Here is a 17727-nt window from a genome sequence, read left to right on the forward strand (position 1 = left end):
ATTCCGGAGGATCGCGCCAGTCTAGACGCTTTTTTCCGGCTTTTCCCCAAGCCGGAAAAAAAGCGGCGGCCATGTTTATTTAAATCCCACAGGGGATATTTAAATCCCCCGCGGATTTCCCTATTCTGAAGTTGGAAATTAACATGCCTCTTCTGGAGAAGGGGCCAATGTAGACGTAGCCCTAGTGTGTGGCTCTAAGAGTCCTTGGGCATGCGCATGGCATGACACTGGGCTGCTCCTTGAATTCATTCCCAGTGCCCTCTGTGGTTTCCTGGGCAGCGCAGGGCTGGGCTGGTGCTGAGAAGGCCTGGGAGCACTAGCGGCACTGAAGTGACACTAGTTGGCATCCAGACTCTGGGGGGGCTGTGTCAGCAGCTGGTGAACTGTGTTTGCTCCGGTTTTGACCTCTGCCCCCTCAGGCTGGATGAGGTGAGGCAGGAGTTCTGCCAGCTGGGCATGCAGGCTCTGTATGTGAGTAGGCTCCAGACAGGGGCTGTTGGGCTGTAGTTCTGAGGGATCCAGGCCTGTGAGGGGCTCTTAGACTCTCCCACAAGACAAATAAAGACTGAGGATGGAAATGGGCTTTTCTAGAACTCTGCCTCCCAGCCCCTTGGCCTGAATCTCCACCCAGGGGGTGCGATGCAGACTGCAGAGGTTTTGGGTGCTTCCAGGGAACTGTGCTGGGTGGGTGGGTCCCAGGAGCCACTCACTGCACTGAGTACTCTGCTCTTTCAGGTTAACGGGGAGAGAGTGAGCCTGCCGCACGCCCTGGGTCCTCTGGGCAGCGTGTCCCGGCTCAGAAACCTGGTGACCATACAGACCCCAGCCAATGTGGAGATCCAGTTCAACGGCCGCCACACTTTGTTAGTCCGTGTGGGCCCAGAGTATCAGGAGCAGCTGTGCGGGATGTGCGGGAACTTCAATGGCATCCGCTGGGATGATAAAGCCTTGCCCAGCGGGGAGAGAGCCCAGAGTGATGCTGAGTTTGGGAACGCATGGAAGTCTGAGCGCAGCCTGGCCAGGTCAGTGGGATCCTCACAGACCAGTAGGGGCCTTGAGGGTGTTGATAGTTGCTGTTTACCAGAGAATTAACTGAGGCTTTTGTGTTGGAACAGATCACCGTAGGGCTGAGCGCTCCCATACAGCGCTCCAGAAACAGGCAATGATAGGACAGCCACTTGGTGGCTCCTGTGGGAGATGAACTTGGGTCTCACCAGGCCTGTTCTTAGTGGGATGAGCAGATGAATGGAGGGAAGGGCGAGCTGGGTGAACAGGTGAATGGAGTGAGGGGAGGGGGGGTGAGCTGGGTGAACAGGTGAATGGAGTGAGGGGAGGGGGGGTGAGCTGGGTGAACAGGTGAATGGAGTTTGGGGGAGTAAGCTGAGTGAACAGATGAATGGAGTGGAGGGGAGAGGGCGAGCAGGGTGAACAGGTGAATGGAATGAGAGAGAGGGGCAAGCTGGGTGAACAGGTGAATGGAGCAAGTGAGTGTAGAAAGAGAAGATGACAAACTGTTTCATAGCCAAAGAGATTAATCTGAGGCACAATTATTGCTAATTGAAACCTTTTCCTTAAAAAACAACAAATAGCCTAGCAGTACATTAAAGACTAATAAAACATGTAGATGGTATCATCATCTTTTGTGGGTACAATCCACTTCTTCAGATGAGTGGAGTATTAAAAATCCAGTTCCAAAATAAATACAGGATGAGGGGAAGAAGAAAGGGGGAAAAATAATGCAAATTGTTCTTAAGAACCCATTGTTTGGTGTGTTAAGTCATGAGGATGAGGAAGGTAGTGTACTAGCCAGGTAATGTCTTTTTTCATACCTTTGTGATGGGTCCCAACTTGTAAATTAAGTTAAATTCCAATGCTTTCCTGTGTATTTGTCTTGTGGAATTGGCCTGAAACAACACGGTGTGTTTGTGCATTTCAAAGCAGAAGCGCCCTCATGGAGCCTGGAGTCAGTGCAGGACTCAGAGTGCCCTGCTGACCCCAGGCTCTATGCTGCACTGCTGCTTTGAAATGCCAGGCGGAGCCCGGAGTCAGCTGACTCCGGGATCCATGTGGCATTCCCCGGAACCTGGGATCATGCTTTGAAATATCGTGCTGAAGCCCGGGATCAGCTGTACGGCACTTCCCCTTTGAAATGCCACCATGGTGTTTCAAAGTGGCACACAACCTGGGTATGGGCTCCATGTGACACTGCTGCTTTAAAGTAACCTCTCTCCCCCCTCCTTTGTTGCCTCTATCTGATAGAGGCAGCAAGGGGGCGGATCGACTAGTCGACCCGACCAACCAATAAGCATTTTGTATCAGATAGTCGACTAGTCCTAAACATCTTGGCTGTGTCTAGACTGGCCAGTTTTTCCGGAAAATCAGCCGCTTTTCCAGAAAAACTTGTCAGCTGTCTACACTGGCCGCTTGAATTTCCACAAAAGCACTGACTTCCTACTGTGTGAAATCAGTGCTTCTTGCGGAAATACTATTCTGCTCCCGTTCAGGCAAAAGTCCCTTTTGTGCAAAGCTTTTGCGCAAAAGGGCCAGTGTAGACAGCTCAGATTTGTTTTCTGCAAAAAAGCCCTGATTGCGAAAGTGGCGATGGGGGCTTTTTTGCGGAAAAGCGCGTCTAGATTGGCCACGGACGCTTTTCTGCAAAAAGTGCTTTTGTGGAAAAGCATCCATGCCAATCTAGACGCTCTGTTCCGAAAATGCTTTTAACGGAAAACTTTTCCGTTAAAAGCATTTCCGGAAAATCATGCCAGTGTAGACACAGCCCTTTAGTCCAGACAAAGGGTGACATAGTTACTGAAAGACACAACTTAGTCTGCCATGCAGACATTGTCTAATCGCGAGAAACAGGGTGAAACAGAATCCTACAGAGCTTAGAAGCAAGTCATTATACATCAGGTCATTATGAACCATATTTGTATTTTTAACCAATACTAAAATATACATTTGGGCTCTGGTGGGGATCAGACACTCCCTAGATGCCACTGGAGAGAGCTATCTCCTCTGCCCTGCTGTGGGGTCACTCACTTCCCTTTGTTCCAGGTGTTTGGATGACTCTGGCTCCCCCAGGCCCTGCCACGACCCCCTGGAATTTGAAGTGCTCTGTGGGACCCTGACAAGCCAATCTGGACCATTTGCTGAGTGCCACTGGCATGTCGACCCTGCCCCGTTTTACTCCTCCTGCCTGTACGACATGTGCCACTATGGGACGGCCAATGGGATGCTGTGCATGGCCATTGCCTCCTACGAAGAGCTCTGCAGCCTTCAGGGGATCCGCGTGGGCACATGGCAACCAGCTGCTCAGTGCCGTGAGCACCAGTCTTGCTAGCAGGCCCGGAGGGAGAGCGTGTGGGGGGACTGTGGGAGTGGGAAACATTGGCACTATTGAGACTGAGCTGTAAGGCCAATGCCCTGATCCCCCAAAGTCATTCAGACCTTGTAGGGCACCAGTCAACCCCCCATTTGGGAATTTACTTTCTTCTGCCTTTCTTCTCAAACGAGGATCCTTCTGCCCTTCCTGGCACAGCACAGTGCAGTGTTGCTGCAGCTGGCAGGCACTTTACCATGTCAGCACCCCTGGGCTGTATTTCTGTGTGGCTGCTAAAACAGCCACTGAGGCCCACCCCTGAAGTGACTGCATCTCAGCCCAGGCGGAGCAGCCCTGTGCAGCACTGCTCTGGCTGCTAGCCTGCTGTGGTGGCCCCCACCCCCAGTCCAGCCAATGTGGTTCAGTGTGAGCAGCATGAAAAGCGAATGCTTGTAATCTGCAGCCTCATTGTGGCAACTTCAGCTGGGAAGGGATGAGAGACACACGGCTCCCCTTAGAAAAACAGGGGGTTGGGTAGATCTGGGCATGGCTGCATGTTCTAAACTCCTTGCTGCTTCTAATCTCTGGTTCCTTCTGCAGCTGGGAGTGACCCATGTGTTGGTTTGGCCTGCGGGGAGAATGAGTGGTGCGGAGAGCAGGCGGGAAGATGGGGCTGTTACTGCTACAGGCCACCTGAGCCCATCCAAGCAGCTGACTATGGTAAAGAACAATTTCTGATCCCCTCCTCTCCATCCCCACTTGCTGGGACACTCATGGTGTAGAATTCCATGGTGGTTTTCCCGGGCAATGGCCCCAGCCAGTCTGGTCTGGCTCTGTGCATCTCGCAGTGGGATTCCAGCCAAAGAGCAGGGGGCAAGGCCTTGGGGAAAGAGTTGGCAGCAAAGGTGACCCAGGCTCAAATTCTGGCTCAGATGCCACACATGTCTGTCCTGAGTCTGTGTCTTCCAAGCTGGGTAAACGGCTGGGCTCCTCGGGGGACTCCTACAATCCCAGGGCTGGAAGAGACCTCAGGAGGCATTGAGTCCAGCCCCCTGCCCAAGAAGGACCAGCCCCAACTAAATCATCCCAGCCTGGGCTTGGTCAAGTCAGGACTTAAAAACCTCTAGGGATGGAGATTCCACCCCCTCCCTAGGGAACCCATCCCAGCGCTTCCCCACCCTCCTAGGGAAATAGTTTTTCCTAATATCCAATCTAGATCTCCCCACTGCAACTTGAAACCATTGCTCCTTGTTCTCTCATCTGTCATAAGAATGGCCATACTGGGTCAGACCAAAGGCCCATTCAGCCCAATGTCCTGTCTTCTGACAGTGGCCAATGCCAGATACCCCAGAGGGAGTGAACAGAACAGGTAATCACCAAGTGATCCCTCTCTTGTCATCCATTTCCAGCCTCTGACAAACTCAGGCTAAGGACACCTTTCCCGCCCATCCTGGCTAATAGCCATTGATGGACCTGACCTCCATGAATCTATCTAGTTCTTTTTTGAACCCTGGTCTTCACAACATCCTCTGGCCAGGAGTTCCACAGGTTGATTATGAGCTGAGTGAAGAAAAGCTTCCTTTTGTTTGTTTTAAACCTGCTGCCTGTTCATTTCATTTGGTGACCCCTAGTTCTTATGTCATGGGAACAAGTAAATAACTTTTCCTTATTCATGTTCTTCATACCTGTCGTGATTTTCTGGATCTCTATCATATCCCCCTTTAGTCTCTTCTTTTCTAAGATGAAAAGTCCCAATCTTTTTAATCTCTCTTCATATGGGACCAGTTCCAAGACCCTAATTATTTTTGTTATCCTTTTCTGAACCTTTTCCAATGCCAATATATCTTTTTTGAGATGAGACCACCACATCTGTATGCAGTATTCAAGATGTGGGCACCCCTTAGTTTTATATGGAGGCAATAAGTTATTCTCTGTCTTATTCTCTGTCCCTTCTTAATTATTCTTAATAATCTGTTTGCTTTTTTGACTACCGCTGCACACTGAGTGGATATTTTCAGAGAACTATCCACAAAGACTTCAAGATCATTCTCTTGAGTAGTTGTAGCTAAATTAGTCCCCATCATATTGTGTATATATAGTTGGGATTATTTTTTCCAAAGTGTATTCCTTTACATTTATCAACATTAAATTTCATTTGCCACTTAGTTTGGTGAGATCTTTTTGAAGCGCTTCATAGTCTGCTTTGTCTTAACCATTGTTTCTCGATCTTTTTTTATACAGTACCCCTTTTTAAAAAAAATTATAAGTACCCCCAGTACTACAGTTTTCAGACACACAAACTTTTTTCTACCATTGCAACACATTTGTTTAAACAACTTAATCATAGCCAGGTGGGCAATTAAATTTTTGGGTGTAAAAAGTACAAAAATAATAAAGTGCTGTAAAACTTAAAACAAATTCAGTTTTCTCCAAATTTCAGTTGTGTTGATGTGCCCTCCAGACTTCTCTCAAGTACCCCTAAGGATACTCGTACCACTGGTTGAGAAACACTGGTCTTAACTATCTTGAGCAGTTTGGTATCATCTGCAAATTTTGCCACCTCACTGTTTACCCCTTTTTCCAGATCATTTAAAATTAAGTTGAATAGGACTGGTCCCAATATGGACCTTTGGAGGACATCACTAGTTACCTCTCTCCATTCTGAAAACTTACCATTTATTCTTACCCTTTGTTTCCTGTCTTTTAACCAGCTATCAATCCATGAGAGGATTTTCCCTTTTATCCCATGACAACTTACTTTACTTAAGAGCCTTTGGTAAGGGACTTTGTCAAAGGCTTTATGGAAATCTAAGTACACTTTAGCCACTGGATCCCTCCTTGCACATGTTTGTTGATCCCCTCAAAGAACTCTAGTAGATTAGTACGGCATAATTTCCCTTTATAGAAACCATGTTGACTTTTCTCCGGCAAATTATGTTAATCTGTTTGTCTGCCAATTTTATTCTTTACTCTATTTTCAGCTACTTTTCCTGGTACTGACATTAGACTTGCTGCTCTGTAATTGCCAGGATCACCTCCAGAACCCTTTTTAAATATTGGCATCACATTAGCTATCTTCCAGTCATTATGTACAGAAGCTGATTTAAAAGATAGGTTACAAATCACAGTCAATAGTTCTGCAAATTCGTGAAATGAGGAGTAACAGTAGTTCGGACTAGGAAGCCTATTCCGAACTACCTAGTCCATGCCGCGTGTAGCCGCGCAGCACGGAGTCCGCACTAGCGGACATTTAAAAATGGCGGCGCCCGGCTTTATGCAAATGAAGCCCGGGAAATTCAAATCCCGGGCTTCATTTGCAACTCCGGTTGCCTACATTACCACCCTAGTTCGAACTAGGGTGGTAGTGTAGACATACCCCCAGTTGCTGGACAGCTTTGAGGGGGCTGTCCCCGGCTGCCTGCTGCTTGTTCTTCCACATGGGGAGGAGACCCATCCCCTAGCCCCCAGTGGCGGAGGAGTGGGCCCGTGCACTGTGATCGTACCAGCATTTCTGCTTCCCTTGGGCTCTGCCCAGGGTCTCTCTGGCCAGGCCCATGAGCTCAATGAACCTTTCCCAGAAAGCCAGGACATGATCCACCCCTGACTGTCCATCCAGGGAGGCCTCCTACTCCCATAACTCTCTCGGCAAGCCCAAGGGTCCCCTCCCCCTTCTGCACCATGGCTCCAATGGGGAGAATCCAGTGGACCCTTGGTGCACCTCTCTATGTGCAAACAGCAGGTGGGGCAAAAACTTGTCCCAGGCCTGCAAGTGCTGGTGCATAAAGGTCTTGAGCATCTGCTTTAGTGTCCCATTGAACCTCCCCACCAGCCCGTTGAACTGGGGGTGATATGCTGAGGCCCAGGAGAGCCGGACCCTGGTGCTTTTCTCACAAGCCCCAGAGCAGGGTGGACATGAAGTTGAACCCCTGGTCCATGAGGACCTCCTTGAGGAACCCCACCCTGCTGAAAAAAATGGCCAGCAGCACATCTTCCACCACGTCTGCCTCGACAGCAGGCAGAGCCACGGCCTCAGCATGGTGAATAGCGAAATCCACCACCACCAGGATGTATTGCTTCCCCAGCCGGGTCGCCTTGCTGAGGGGCCCCACTAGATCCATCTCCACCTTCTGGAAAGGCTCCTTTATGATGGCCAGGGGCCTGAAGGCAGCTTTCTTCCTATCTCTGGCATTTCCCATCTGCTAGCAGGAGGCGCAGGACTGGCAGTACCGCTGCACAGCTGCAAAGATCCCCAGCCAGTAAAAATTCTGCAGCAGCCTCAGCTGGGTGCACCAGATCCCCTGGTGCCCCAAGAATAGGACGTCATGGGCCAGGTGCAGCAGCCTGTGGCGATAACTTTGGGGAAACACCTGCTACTGCTGGACCCCTCACGACTCCGCTTTCCCTGCAGGGAGCCATTCCCGGTACAGGAATTCCCTCTCCCACAGGAACCTCTCCCAGCAGCTTCCCCCAGGGGCTGAGCTGCGCGGAGGCCGGCCCGGCCCTTCAGCTTCTCCAAGGAGGGATCTGCCTGCACCTCGGCCTCAAATTTAGCAGCTGAGGAAGGTACAGGGACTGGTTCCCCCTCACTGGTTGTGTCCAGAGTCCCACATCTGTTAAGCCCACCCCCCTGGGTCACCCTGTGTGCTGGAATGGGACCCTGTGTCACCTGCAGGGTGCCCTCCCCATGGTCAGGACCATGAGCCTCTTGTCAGCTCTGATTATGAATAGCAAGCTGAGCAATGGATCCGCCCCACAGGCGCTTCCCCCAGTTGCACAGCCATGAACCGGTATCTCCAGGATTCCCTTACACACCCGGATGGGCTCTCTGTGAAGTCATCAGCCAGCTTCCCTGTGGCATGTGGTCCTCCGGCTTCCTGTCCTTCAGCCACCGCCTCAGGTCAGGCGAGCACATTTCATAAAACCGTTCCAGGACCATCAGCGTAACCAGGTCCACTGCTGTCTGGGCCCGAGCCCCGAACACCCATTTGTGGAAGTATTGCCTCAGGCGGGAGGCCAGGTCTACGTAAATCTCCTCAGGGTCCTTCTGCGCACTCCAGAACTTTTTCCTGGATGCCTCAAGGGTCAGCCTGAACTTGTGCAGCAGGACTCGTTTGACCCATTTGTTATCCCCTAGCTGCAGCCCCTCCAGCTGGCCAAGCACCCCTGTGGCCTTCTGAGCCAGTAAGGGGATGAGCTGCTGGAGCCAGTCGGCTAGGGGGACCTGGTGCAGCTCTCAGGCTCACTCGGAACAGTTAAGGAATCCATCCAGGTCCCCCACGTCCTTACACTGGGACAACACGAACCTCTCAAAGTGACCAGCAGTCCCGGGCCCCCTGGGGCCCTCCCCACTCACCACAGTTGGGGCCCCTTGGCTTCTCAGCTCTACCATGATCTGCTCATGTGCCACTGTTCCCTACGGTCCTTGTGCTCCTTCTCTTGCGCCTTCAATTCCTTTAGCCATAGCTCGATCTCCAGCCGTCACAAATCTGCTGAGGGGGACCCCACCAGGGATGAACCACTGCTGGCCGAGCATGGCCTGGTGGACACTGTCTGTGTAGTGGTCTCCTGCCCTACCTCCTGTCTCAGAGCCGGAAGTGCTCCCGGGGGTGTCTGGCTGCTCCCGGCCAGAACAGGATCCAGCCTCCTGAAACAATCAGTCTCCTCCAGCTGAGCAATTAGCTGGGCCTTGGTCAACTTCCCCATAGGCAGGCCTCTCTCCTTGCATAGTTCCATGGTGCCTGCCTTCAGGAGTCGGGTGTAGGCCATTTCCCTGCTGTTCTCAGGTGCAGACTCACAGGCTAATACTGCAGCGCCCCATGATTCCCAGGAAGAACCAGTCAGTGTGCCAGGCTCCTCAAGTGTCACTCCCCCTGGGGTTAAACCGTAGCCCCCTCTGCCTTCTGGGGAACACTCTTTCTCCGAGGCCAAACTCGGGCTGCGCTGGAGCTGCCTGCTCCTCTGCTTCCTGGAACCGCTTCTCACTGCCTCCAGCATGCCTGGCTCTTGCCAGCCCCCTTCCTTCTACTACACCCAGTCACTTACTGCCGGATGCTCCATCCACAGGGTGCAGTCAAACCATCCTCTACTACCACTGTCACGGAGTGGCAAGAGTCCCCGACCCTGCACCTTTCCACAGCCAGACGTGACTCAGCCAGCAGGTAGAAAAGAAGGTTTATTGGTTCACAGAGATACAGTGTAGCTTAGGATCGATGTTAGCACAGGAGCCAGGGCTGACAGCCTTATTCCTCTTGCGAGGAAGGGACTCCCGGGCCTCTCACTCCCTCTTCCTGCTCTCCATCTCCTCACTCATCCAGGCCCTTTGCCCCCAGCCTGGAGTCAGCCCCGCTTCTCCTTGTCTTTCTTCCCGGCTAAGGGTTGTTATCTCCTGAGTCTGGCCCTCAGGTGTCTGGGCCCAATACACATTTGGAGTGAGTCATCCTCAGCCTCTCCCCCCTCATGCAAAGAGTGCTGCAGGGTAGGGGGGAAACTGAGGTACACGTACACACACAGCACAATACAGCAAAGAGTGAATGTAATAGTACCCCACTACGTCACAACTCCTCCAATGACACCTCAATCTGGGACAATTCCTCAGATTTGTCACCTAAAAAGAATGGCTCAGGTTTGGGAATCTTCTCAATATCCTCAGCCAAGAAGTTTCTCTGTAATGACCTTATCATCTTTGAGTGGTCCTTTGGCATCTCGATTACCAAGGGCCCCATTGGTTGTTTAGCAGGCTTCCTGCTTATGATGTACTTAACAACAAATGTTGCTATTTGTCATGGTTCTTAGGTCATGCTCACACTTGGCTCATCCGTCCCGGGAAGGACCCCCCTCTCCAATGAGACAGCCCCTTGGGGAGCCCACTCCAGTCCAGTGACAGAGAGACAGCCTTTTCTCAGGGAGTCCTCTCCAGTGCAGTGATCTTCTCTTGGGGCGTCCACTCTCACCTGGGAGTCTGCCCCTCTCTCTGGGCCTTCAGGACACCTGCCTCCCCTGTGAGTCCCCTCGGGGGGTCCGTTCCCTCTGGACCCCTGGGACCTCCTCTCCTAAAGGGAATAGTGCCTCCCTGTTCTCTAGACCACAGCGACTCTCAGCCAGCACAAACAGAAGGATTTATTGAGCTCTGAACACAAGAAAAGATCTCTGGCCTGTAGGCCTGGGCCCTCAGCCTCGCATGTCAGTCTCCCCTGCAGCCAGCTGAGTCCTGCCTGCTCTGCTCTCTGTCCCCAACAGCCCAGCAGTCTCCCAGCAGAGCCTCCAATATCCCCAGCAACAGCCCCTCTCCGGCCCTTCTTTTACTTGGTTCTTAAGCCACAGTAGCAATTTTTTGGTTCTCTTACTCTTTTTTATTTTGGGGTATGCATTTAAGTTGGACCTCTATTATGGTGTCTTTGAAAAGTTTCCATGCAGCTTGCAGGGATTTTACTTTTGTCTCTATACCTTTTAATTTCTGTTTATGTACTGCAAACAGCCTTTCTCCATCCTCTTTAGTACCCACCTTCCAGTAGTTGAAGGCTGCTATCAAATCCTCCCTCACTCTGGAGTATTGTGTCCAGTTCTGGGCCCCCCACTACAAAAAGGATGTGGACGCATTGGAGAGGGTCCAGCGGAGGGCAACCAAAATGATTAGGGGGCTGGAGCATATGACTTATGAGGAGAGGCTGAGGAATTTGGGTTTGTTTAGTCTGCAGAAGAGAAGAGTGAGGGGGGATTTGATAGCAGCCTTCAACTTCCTGAAGGGAGGTTCCAAAGAGGATGGAGAGAGGCTGTTCTCAGTAATGACAGGTGGCAGAACAAGGAGCAATGGTCTCAAGTTGTGGTGGGAGAGGTCCAGGTTGGATATTAGGAAAAACTATTTCCCTAGGAGGGTGGTGAAGCACTGGAATGGGTTACCTAGGGAAGTAGTAGAGTCTCCATCCCTAGAGGTGTTTGTCTCGGCTTGACAAAGCCCTGGCCAGGTTGATTTAGTTGGGATTGGTCCTGCCTAGAGCAGGGGGCTGGACTTGATGACCTTCTGAGGTCTCTTCCAGTTCTATGATTCTTCACTCCTGCAGACTAAATAAACCCAAATCCCTCAGCTTGACCTCATAAGTCATGTGCAGACAGGCCTTCAGACTGTGACCCTACTGTCTCCTAATCCAACCCTGTCCTTTGTCTACTCCCTCTGTGGTGCAAAGACATCTGGCTCCCACCCTGGTTAAGTTCTCTCTGCCTTGCACACCAGGAACTAGGGCCCAGGAGAGGCCCCCTGCTATGGACTCTGGCTTGTTACACTTATTGCTTCCTTCCCAGACTACCAGTTGAGCTGCAGCAGCGGGAACAGCTCTGTGTCCCTGTCCCGCTGCCTGCTCTTCGCCGATGGCTTCCCCACAGAGGCCTTGCACCTGGCCGACCCCAGCTGCACTGGCACCCTCCTCGGTGAGAGACTCGTCTTCTACTTTGACAGCACCCAGCACAGCTGCGGGACCTTCGTGACGGTGAGCAGGGGGCCACACCTGGGGATTGGCAGCAGCCAATGAGCCCCACCTCCCCACAGCACCCTACCCCCATGAGGCCAATCCTGCCACCGGTGCCTGGCCTACACAAGCCCCACCCCACTGCCAGGGCCCGGTGCCACAAGCGCAATCCCCCACCAGCCTCTGGTTCTCACGAGCCCCATGCCTCCTACCAGTGCCAAGCCCTACCTCCCACCACCAGTGCACAGCTGCCACAAGCCCATACCCCCTGCCAACACCCGGCCCCAACAAGTCCATGTCCCCACCAGCACCCGGCCCCCACTAGCCCAACCCCCCCCCGTGCCCATCCCTCAAAATCCTGACCCCACCACCAGCGCCTGGCCCCCAGGAGCTCAACCCCGTCCATCAGCACCTGGCCCCCACGAGGCCAACCCCCCCACCAGCGCCTAGCCTCCACAAGCTCCATCTCCCCCCATCAGTGCCTGGCCCCCACGAGGCCAACCCCCCCACCAGCGCCTAGCCTCCACAAGCTCCATCTCCCCCCATCAGTGCCTGGCCCCCACTAGGCCAACCCCCCCACCAGCGCCTGGCCCCCAGGAGCTCAACCCCGTCCATCAGCACCTGGCCCCCACGAGGCCAACCCCCCACCAGCACCTAGCCTCCACAAGCTCCATCTCCCCCCATCAGCACCTGGCCCCCACGAGGCCAACCCCCCCACCAGCGCCTAGCCTCCACAAGCTCCATCTCCCCCCATCAGCACCTGGCCCCCACGAGGCCAACCCCCCCACCAGCGCCTAGCCTCCACAAGCTCCATCTCCCCCCATCAGCACCTGGCCCCCACGAGGCCAACCCCCCCACCAGCGCCTAGCCTCCACAAGCTCCATCTCCCCCCATCAGCACCTGGCCCCCACTAGGACAACCCCCCCACCAGCGCCTAGCCTCCACAAGCTCCATCTCCCCCCATCAGTGCCTGGCCCCCACGAGGCCAACCTCCTCCAGTGCGTGGCCATGAGTGTAACTATGCCGCTCTCCCAACACACAGCCACATGCACATGCACCAACATCTGCCCATGTAAACATGGTCCTACCAAATTATGGCACTGGGGCATCCTGGAGGCCACACACCCCCATGGGATCCCACAGCCACATGCCTCTGCCAACGGGAGCCGCATGACCTATGCTGGTCCATGCTCTCTTCCTGGGTGACTAGGAGGGTGAGAAGGCTGTTGACAAATGTCACATGTGCAGGGCCATGGGGCTGGGCCCGATGGCAGCGACATAGGTCATGGGTGTGGACACGTTTGATGCTTACCACCACTGCTGCTTCTGTGCCCCCCACAGGTCAACGCCACCCACGCCACCTACTCCAACCAGGTGCAGGGCCGGACGGGCACCACCTATGGAGGGGTGATCAGCCGAGACAGGCTCCTCTTCTTGCACTTCTCCTGTGCCCACCCACTGAGCATCAACCTGTCCATCCCAATGGCCATCCAGCCCATACAGGAGTGAGTAGGTGGCGGGAGCTGGCCACAGCCTGGCGCCCCTGCACAGAACCACCTGCTGCTCTGATTTTTGGCACCCTCTGCAGCCCTCTGCCTTGGGACCACTGCCCCATCTCACTGCCCACAGGGCTGCTTCCACCATGCTCCTTTGCAGGATTCCTGCCACTGGACCAGTTCCTGTAACCCCCCTGGGTCCCACCTCCGTGGGCCAGTTCCTGCAACTCCCTGGGTCCCACCTCCATGGGCCAGTTCCTGCAACTCCCTGGGTCCCATCCCCGTGGGCCAGTTCCTGCAACTCCCTGAGTCCCACCCCTGTGGGCCAGTTCCTGCAACTCCCTGAGTCCCACCCCCGTGGGCCAGTTCCTGCAACTCCCTGAGTCCCACCCCCGTGGGTCAGTTCCTGCAACTCCCTGAGTCCCACCCCCGTGGGCCAGTTCCTGCAACTCCCTGAGTCCCATCCCCGTGGGCCAGTTCCTGCAACTCCCTGAGTCCCACCCCCGTGGGCCAGTTCCTGCAACTCCCTGGGTCCCACCCCCGTGGGCCAGTTCCTGCAACTCCCTGGGTCCCACCCCCGTGGGCCAGTTCCTGCAACTCCCTGGGTCCCACCCCCGTGGGCCAGTTCCTGCAACTCCCTGGGTCCCATCCCCGTGGGCCAGTTCCTGCAACTCCCTGGGTCCCACCCCCGTGTGCCAGTTCCTGCAACTCCCTGAGTCCCACCCCCGTGGGCCAGTTCCTGCAACTCCCTGGGTCCCACCCCCGTGGGCCAGTTCCTGCAACTCCCTGAGTCCCACCCCCGTGGGCCAGTTCCTGCAACTCCCTGGGTCCCACCCCATGTGCTAATTCCTGAGATCCCCCTTGGGTCCCACCACCATGTGCCATTTCCTGTGACTCCTGGGTCCTGCCTCTTTATGCCAGTTCCTGCGACTCCCTGCTCCTCCCTCCCCATGTGCTAGTTCCTGAGGGCCCCCCCCCCCGGTCCCGCCCCCTTGTTACAGTTCTTCAAGTGCTTGTTGATGTCCATTCCAATCAGGTGTGCATGCATGCAGGGCCGGATTAAGGCATGGGCCAACCTATGGGAGGTGCCTGATGGCAACTATAAGGGGTGCTTAGCACCCCTTATAGCTGCCATCAGGCACTGCGTGCCCAGCTCCCAGATTTCTGGCTGCAGCAGCTCCAAGCGGCCACCCTGCAACCCCCGCAGCACCGACCAGCAGCGCCCTTCCCCCTGCAGCTGCAGGGTCCTGCATGGCCAGGCCCAGAGTAGCCAGCAAGGAACTGGGGGCTTGTGGGTGAGCAAGGCTCAATATCAAGCGTCATATCAGTGCCGCTCCAGGCAGAGCTACGCTGAGCCAACAGTTGTTGCTCAGAAAACATCTGTTAGGTTCCATGTGTGCACCCTTATTTGGAATGCACATGAATGACACATCGCAAAGAATAGTTCTGAAAAGTGAGTAAGCGAACGTTCCTGCAACCCCCTGGGTCCCACCCCCTTGCACCCATTCCTGCAACCCCCTGGGTCCCACCCCCTTGCACCCATTCCTGCAACCCCCTGGGTCCCACCCCCTTGCACCCATTCCTGCAACCCCCTGGATCCCACCCCCTTGCACCCATTCCTGCAACCCCCTGGGTCCCACGTTCCTGTTGCAGTTCCTGTGACCCTTGCACTACGTGAGTTCCTATGACCCGAGTCCACCTGCCTTGGCTGTTCCATGACTCCTGGATCCCACATCCGCTGGTTCCCGTGTACCCTTACCCCCCGCTGGCTCTCGTGTACTCTTACCATGCTGGTTCCTGTGTACCCTTAATCCCCGCTGGCTTCCGTGTATCCTTACCCCACACTAGTTCCTGTGAGCCCTTGTTCTCCTGCTTCTTTGCACCTTACTAGTTCCTGCCCTGTTCCTTGCAGCTCCTGGGACTTCATCCATTCCCATAACCCTTTAACTTTGCCTTTGCCCTTGCCCACTGATGCCCCTAATTCCCTACTCTGATGCTGACATTAACTTTCTGCTCCAGCCTCCATCGACTGTTGTGTCTCTGCTCTTGCCTTCTTCCTCAGTGTTGTTAACACAACCCTCCCTTCGGGCCAAGGGAGCTACCTGACCACCATGGTCCTGTATCAAGACCCTCACTACAGCAACGCTTTTCCCCGGCGCCCCATGCCACTCACTGTCAATCACAGGGTCTATGTTGGCATCAGCGTTTCGGGGCTGGACACCAGCCAATTTGTGCTGACGTTGTCATCCTGCTGGGCCACTCCGGACCGAGACCCCTCCTCCAGCATCCGATGGGCTCTCATCACCAACCAGTGAGCAGATGGCCCTTTCACTGGGGGGGGGTAAGGGGTGAGAGGGACTGCTGCCTAGACCCTGGCCTCAGTCCCTGGCTCTGGGAGGGCAGTGATGACTAGTGGTTAGAGTGTGGCTTGGAGGGAAGCGTGGGAATGGACATCAGAACTCCAGGGTTCTATCCCCAGCTTTGGGAGGACAGTGGGACCTTGTGGACTAGAGGTGGGGCCTGGAGGTCCCCCCCTCCTGGGTGTTAACCCTACACTGGGCTGGGAGGAGCTGCTGTAGCCCAGCAGAGCTGGCTAAGAGTACCTAACCTGCAGCCTGTTATTTCGTGCCATGACCCCCTGTGCCCTCCCCAGGTGTCCGAGCCTGCAAGATGGCACAGTGGCAATCGAGGAAGATGGCGTGTCCACCCTTGGCCGCTTCTCCTTCAGTGTCTTCCAGTTCCTCCCAGACTTGGAGCTGGTGTATCTTCATTGCCGGGTCCGGCTCTGCAGCCCCCAGGCAGCCACGTGCACCATGGTGAGCGAGCACATGAGCATGACCCCGCTGGCAGGGGGCCCCTGCTCCACGCCAGGGATTGGTTCTGAGACTTCTTGGAATCCTTCCTGCTGGCCAGGGCACAGGGTAGCCCTGAGTGGGCAGGAGGCTGTGCTCTCAGCCTGGTCCTGCAACCCCCTGAGTTCCTACGGCTCCAGCCCCAAGGAACAGACCCAGCCAGAGCTGCTGTTCATCTGTGGGGCTGAGTGCAACAATGAAATTCTCCTGGGTGCAGTGGAGAACTGCTCTTGCCAAGTCCTCCTTGTCTGGTAGGATGGGGTGTGCAGTGCATCCCCTGCCTAGGGGTCAGGTAGTACTGTCATGAAGCTGTGCCCCAGCTGCCCTGCCCCAGAGGTGGCTGCATTTCAGTGCTAACAAACTGTCCTAGCAGCAGCAGTGCCATGTGGCTATGCCCCAGCTGCCCCACCCCAGAGGTGGCTGCATTCCCGCATAACCAGGCACCCACAAACTTTACGGTGCTATCTGAGCCCTGGGAAGAGTGTGCTGTGCAAATGAGCCTCTTGCTACCCTGGTGCCCTCTAGTGCTCAGTGCAGTGCTGAGGCTCTGTTCTCCCCCTGTAGCGTTGTGCCAGGCCGGGCTCTGCTGTGCAGGGCAGGAAGCCTCCTTCAGGAGTTGTGTCTGCTGGCCCTTTCCTGAAGTATGATGGAGCTGCTGAGCAAGGTGACTGGCAGCTGTGCTGGCTCTGGCACTGCTGGGTGCTGGCTGGGTTTGGCGCTAAGGGTCTGAGTGTGCACGGGCCCCAGTCAATGAGTTGCCTGCAGTCCCAGGACATCCCAGCAGAGGGCAGGGAGGACACATTTGGGTATCTCTGAGCCAGTTTTTCAGCCCTGTCCTCAGAGTGGTGTGTCTGCCCCAGGGCCAGGCACTGTCCGAGTGTAGGACCCTGGCTTGAACAGGCTTTGCTCCAGAGGGACCCAGCACTGGCATAGGAAAGCCTGGCACAACAGCACTGGCTAAGCTGGGGGAGCCAGATATGGAGTGACCTGGGGATGGGGAGATGTTGGCAGATCTGCATGGGGTGGAGGGAAGAGCCTGGGGATGGGATAGCAGGAGCTGCACAGCAGGAGTGAGGGGTGCCAGCTGCCCTGGGTCTCTCTACTTCCCCACCTTCAGGCTGAGTGTCCTATAGGCCTCTCTGTTCCCCCCCCCCCCACCCATCTCCAGTGGCCATTGCCCTTGGGATGCCAGCTTGGGGGCGGAGGAGGTTTGCCACTCCCAGCATGGTTATATCCTTTGCCATTCCGCAGTTTAGGAGGAAATCACTGGAAACAGAGAGCTTGAGCAGTTGCAAGTGTCCACTTATTTCATAACCCAGAACTAACTAGAACCAGCCCAAACCGGCTGGGCTGACCCCTAGTGGCCTTACTCAGTTACTATAACAACAAGATCTACAGCCCCACTGCACAAGAAGCACCACCCATGCCTGGAAATGAGATGACATCTCTGCACCTCTCTCTTGCAGGTCTGCAGCTGGCCAGCGGGGGCCCTCGCCTGTCTACCTCCTCCCCCCTGCTGCTGCTCCCCCCCTGCCTGCTCCTTGCTGGAGCCCCCTGAGCCAAGCCTGGGCAGGGGTTGCCTGCGGGATCCCACACTCCCC

At 55.0% G+C, this 17727-nt stretch overlaps 1 protein-coding gene across 1 annotated transcript; it reads left to right on the forward strand.

The window, feature by feature from the left end:
* Positions 1-744: 744 nt before the first annotated feature.
* On the forward strand, positions 745-17727 carry LOC102450241 (alpha-tectorin-like). The gene is made up of 9 exons (XM_075908268.2): positions 745-1022; positions 3055-3320; positions 3920-4039; positions 11615-11799; positions 13120-13283; positions 15337-15585; positions 15928-16090; positions 16691-16790; positions 17593-17727. Exons 1-9 carry the CDS (start codon positions 907-909, stop codon positions 17682-17684), a joined length of 1455 nt encoding a protein of 484 aa, XP_075764383.2. The 5' UTR covers positions 745-906; the 3' UTR covers positions 17685-17727.

This window comes from Pelodiscus sinensis, chromosome 22 (genome assembly GCF_052426305.1).
Source record: "Pelodiscus sinensis isolate ZL-2025 chromosome 22, ASM5242630v1, whole genome shotgun sequence".
NCBI lineage: Eukaryota > Metazoa > Chordata > Testudines > Trionychidae > Pelodiscus > Pelodiscus sinensis.

Coding starts and splice junctions, on each gene's coding strand:
- LOC102450241 (XM_075908268.2), top strand. CDS start 907: ATGTGCGGGAACTTCAATGGCATCCGCTGGGATGATAAAGCCTTGCCC. Junction 11,800..13,119: donor GCTGCGGGACCTTCGTGACG/GTGAGCAGGGGG, acceptor TGCCCCCCACAG/GTCAACGCCACCCACGCCAC. Junction 16,091..16,690: donor AGGCAGCCACGTGCACCATG/GTGAGCGAGCAC, acceptor CTCCCCCTGTAG/CGTTGTGCCAGGCCGGGCTC.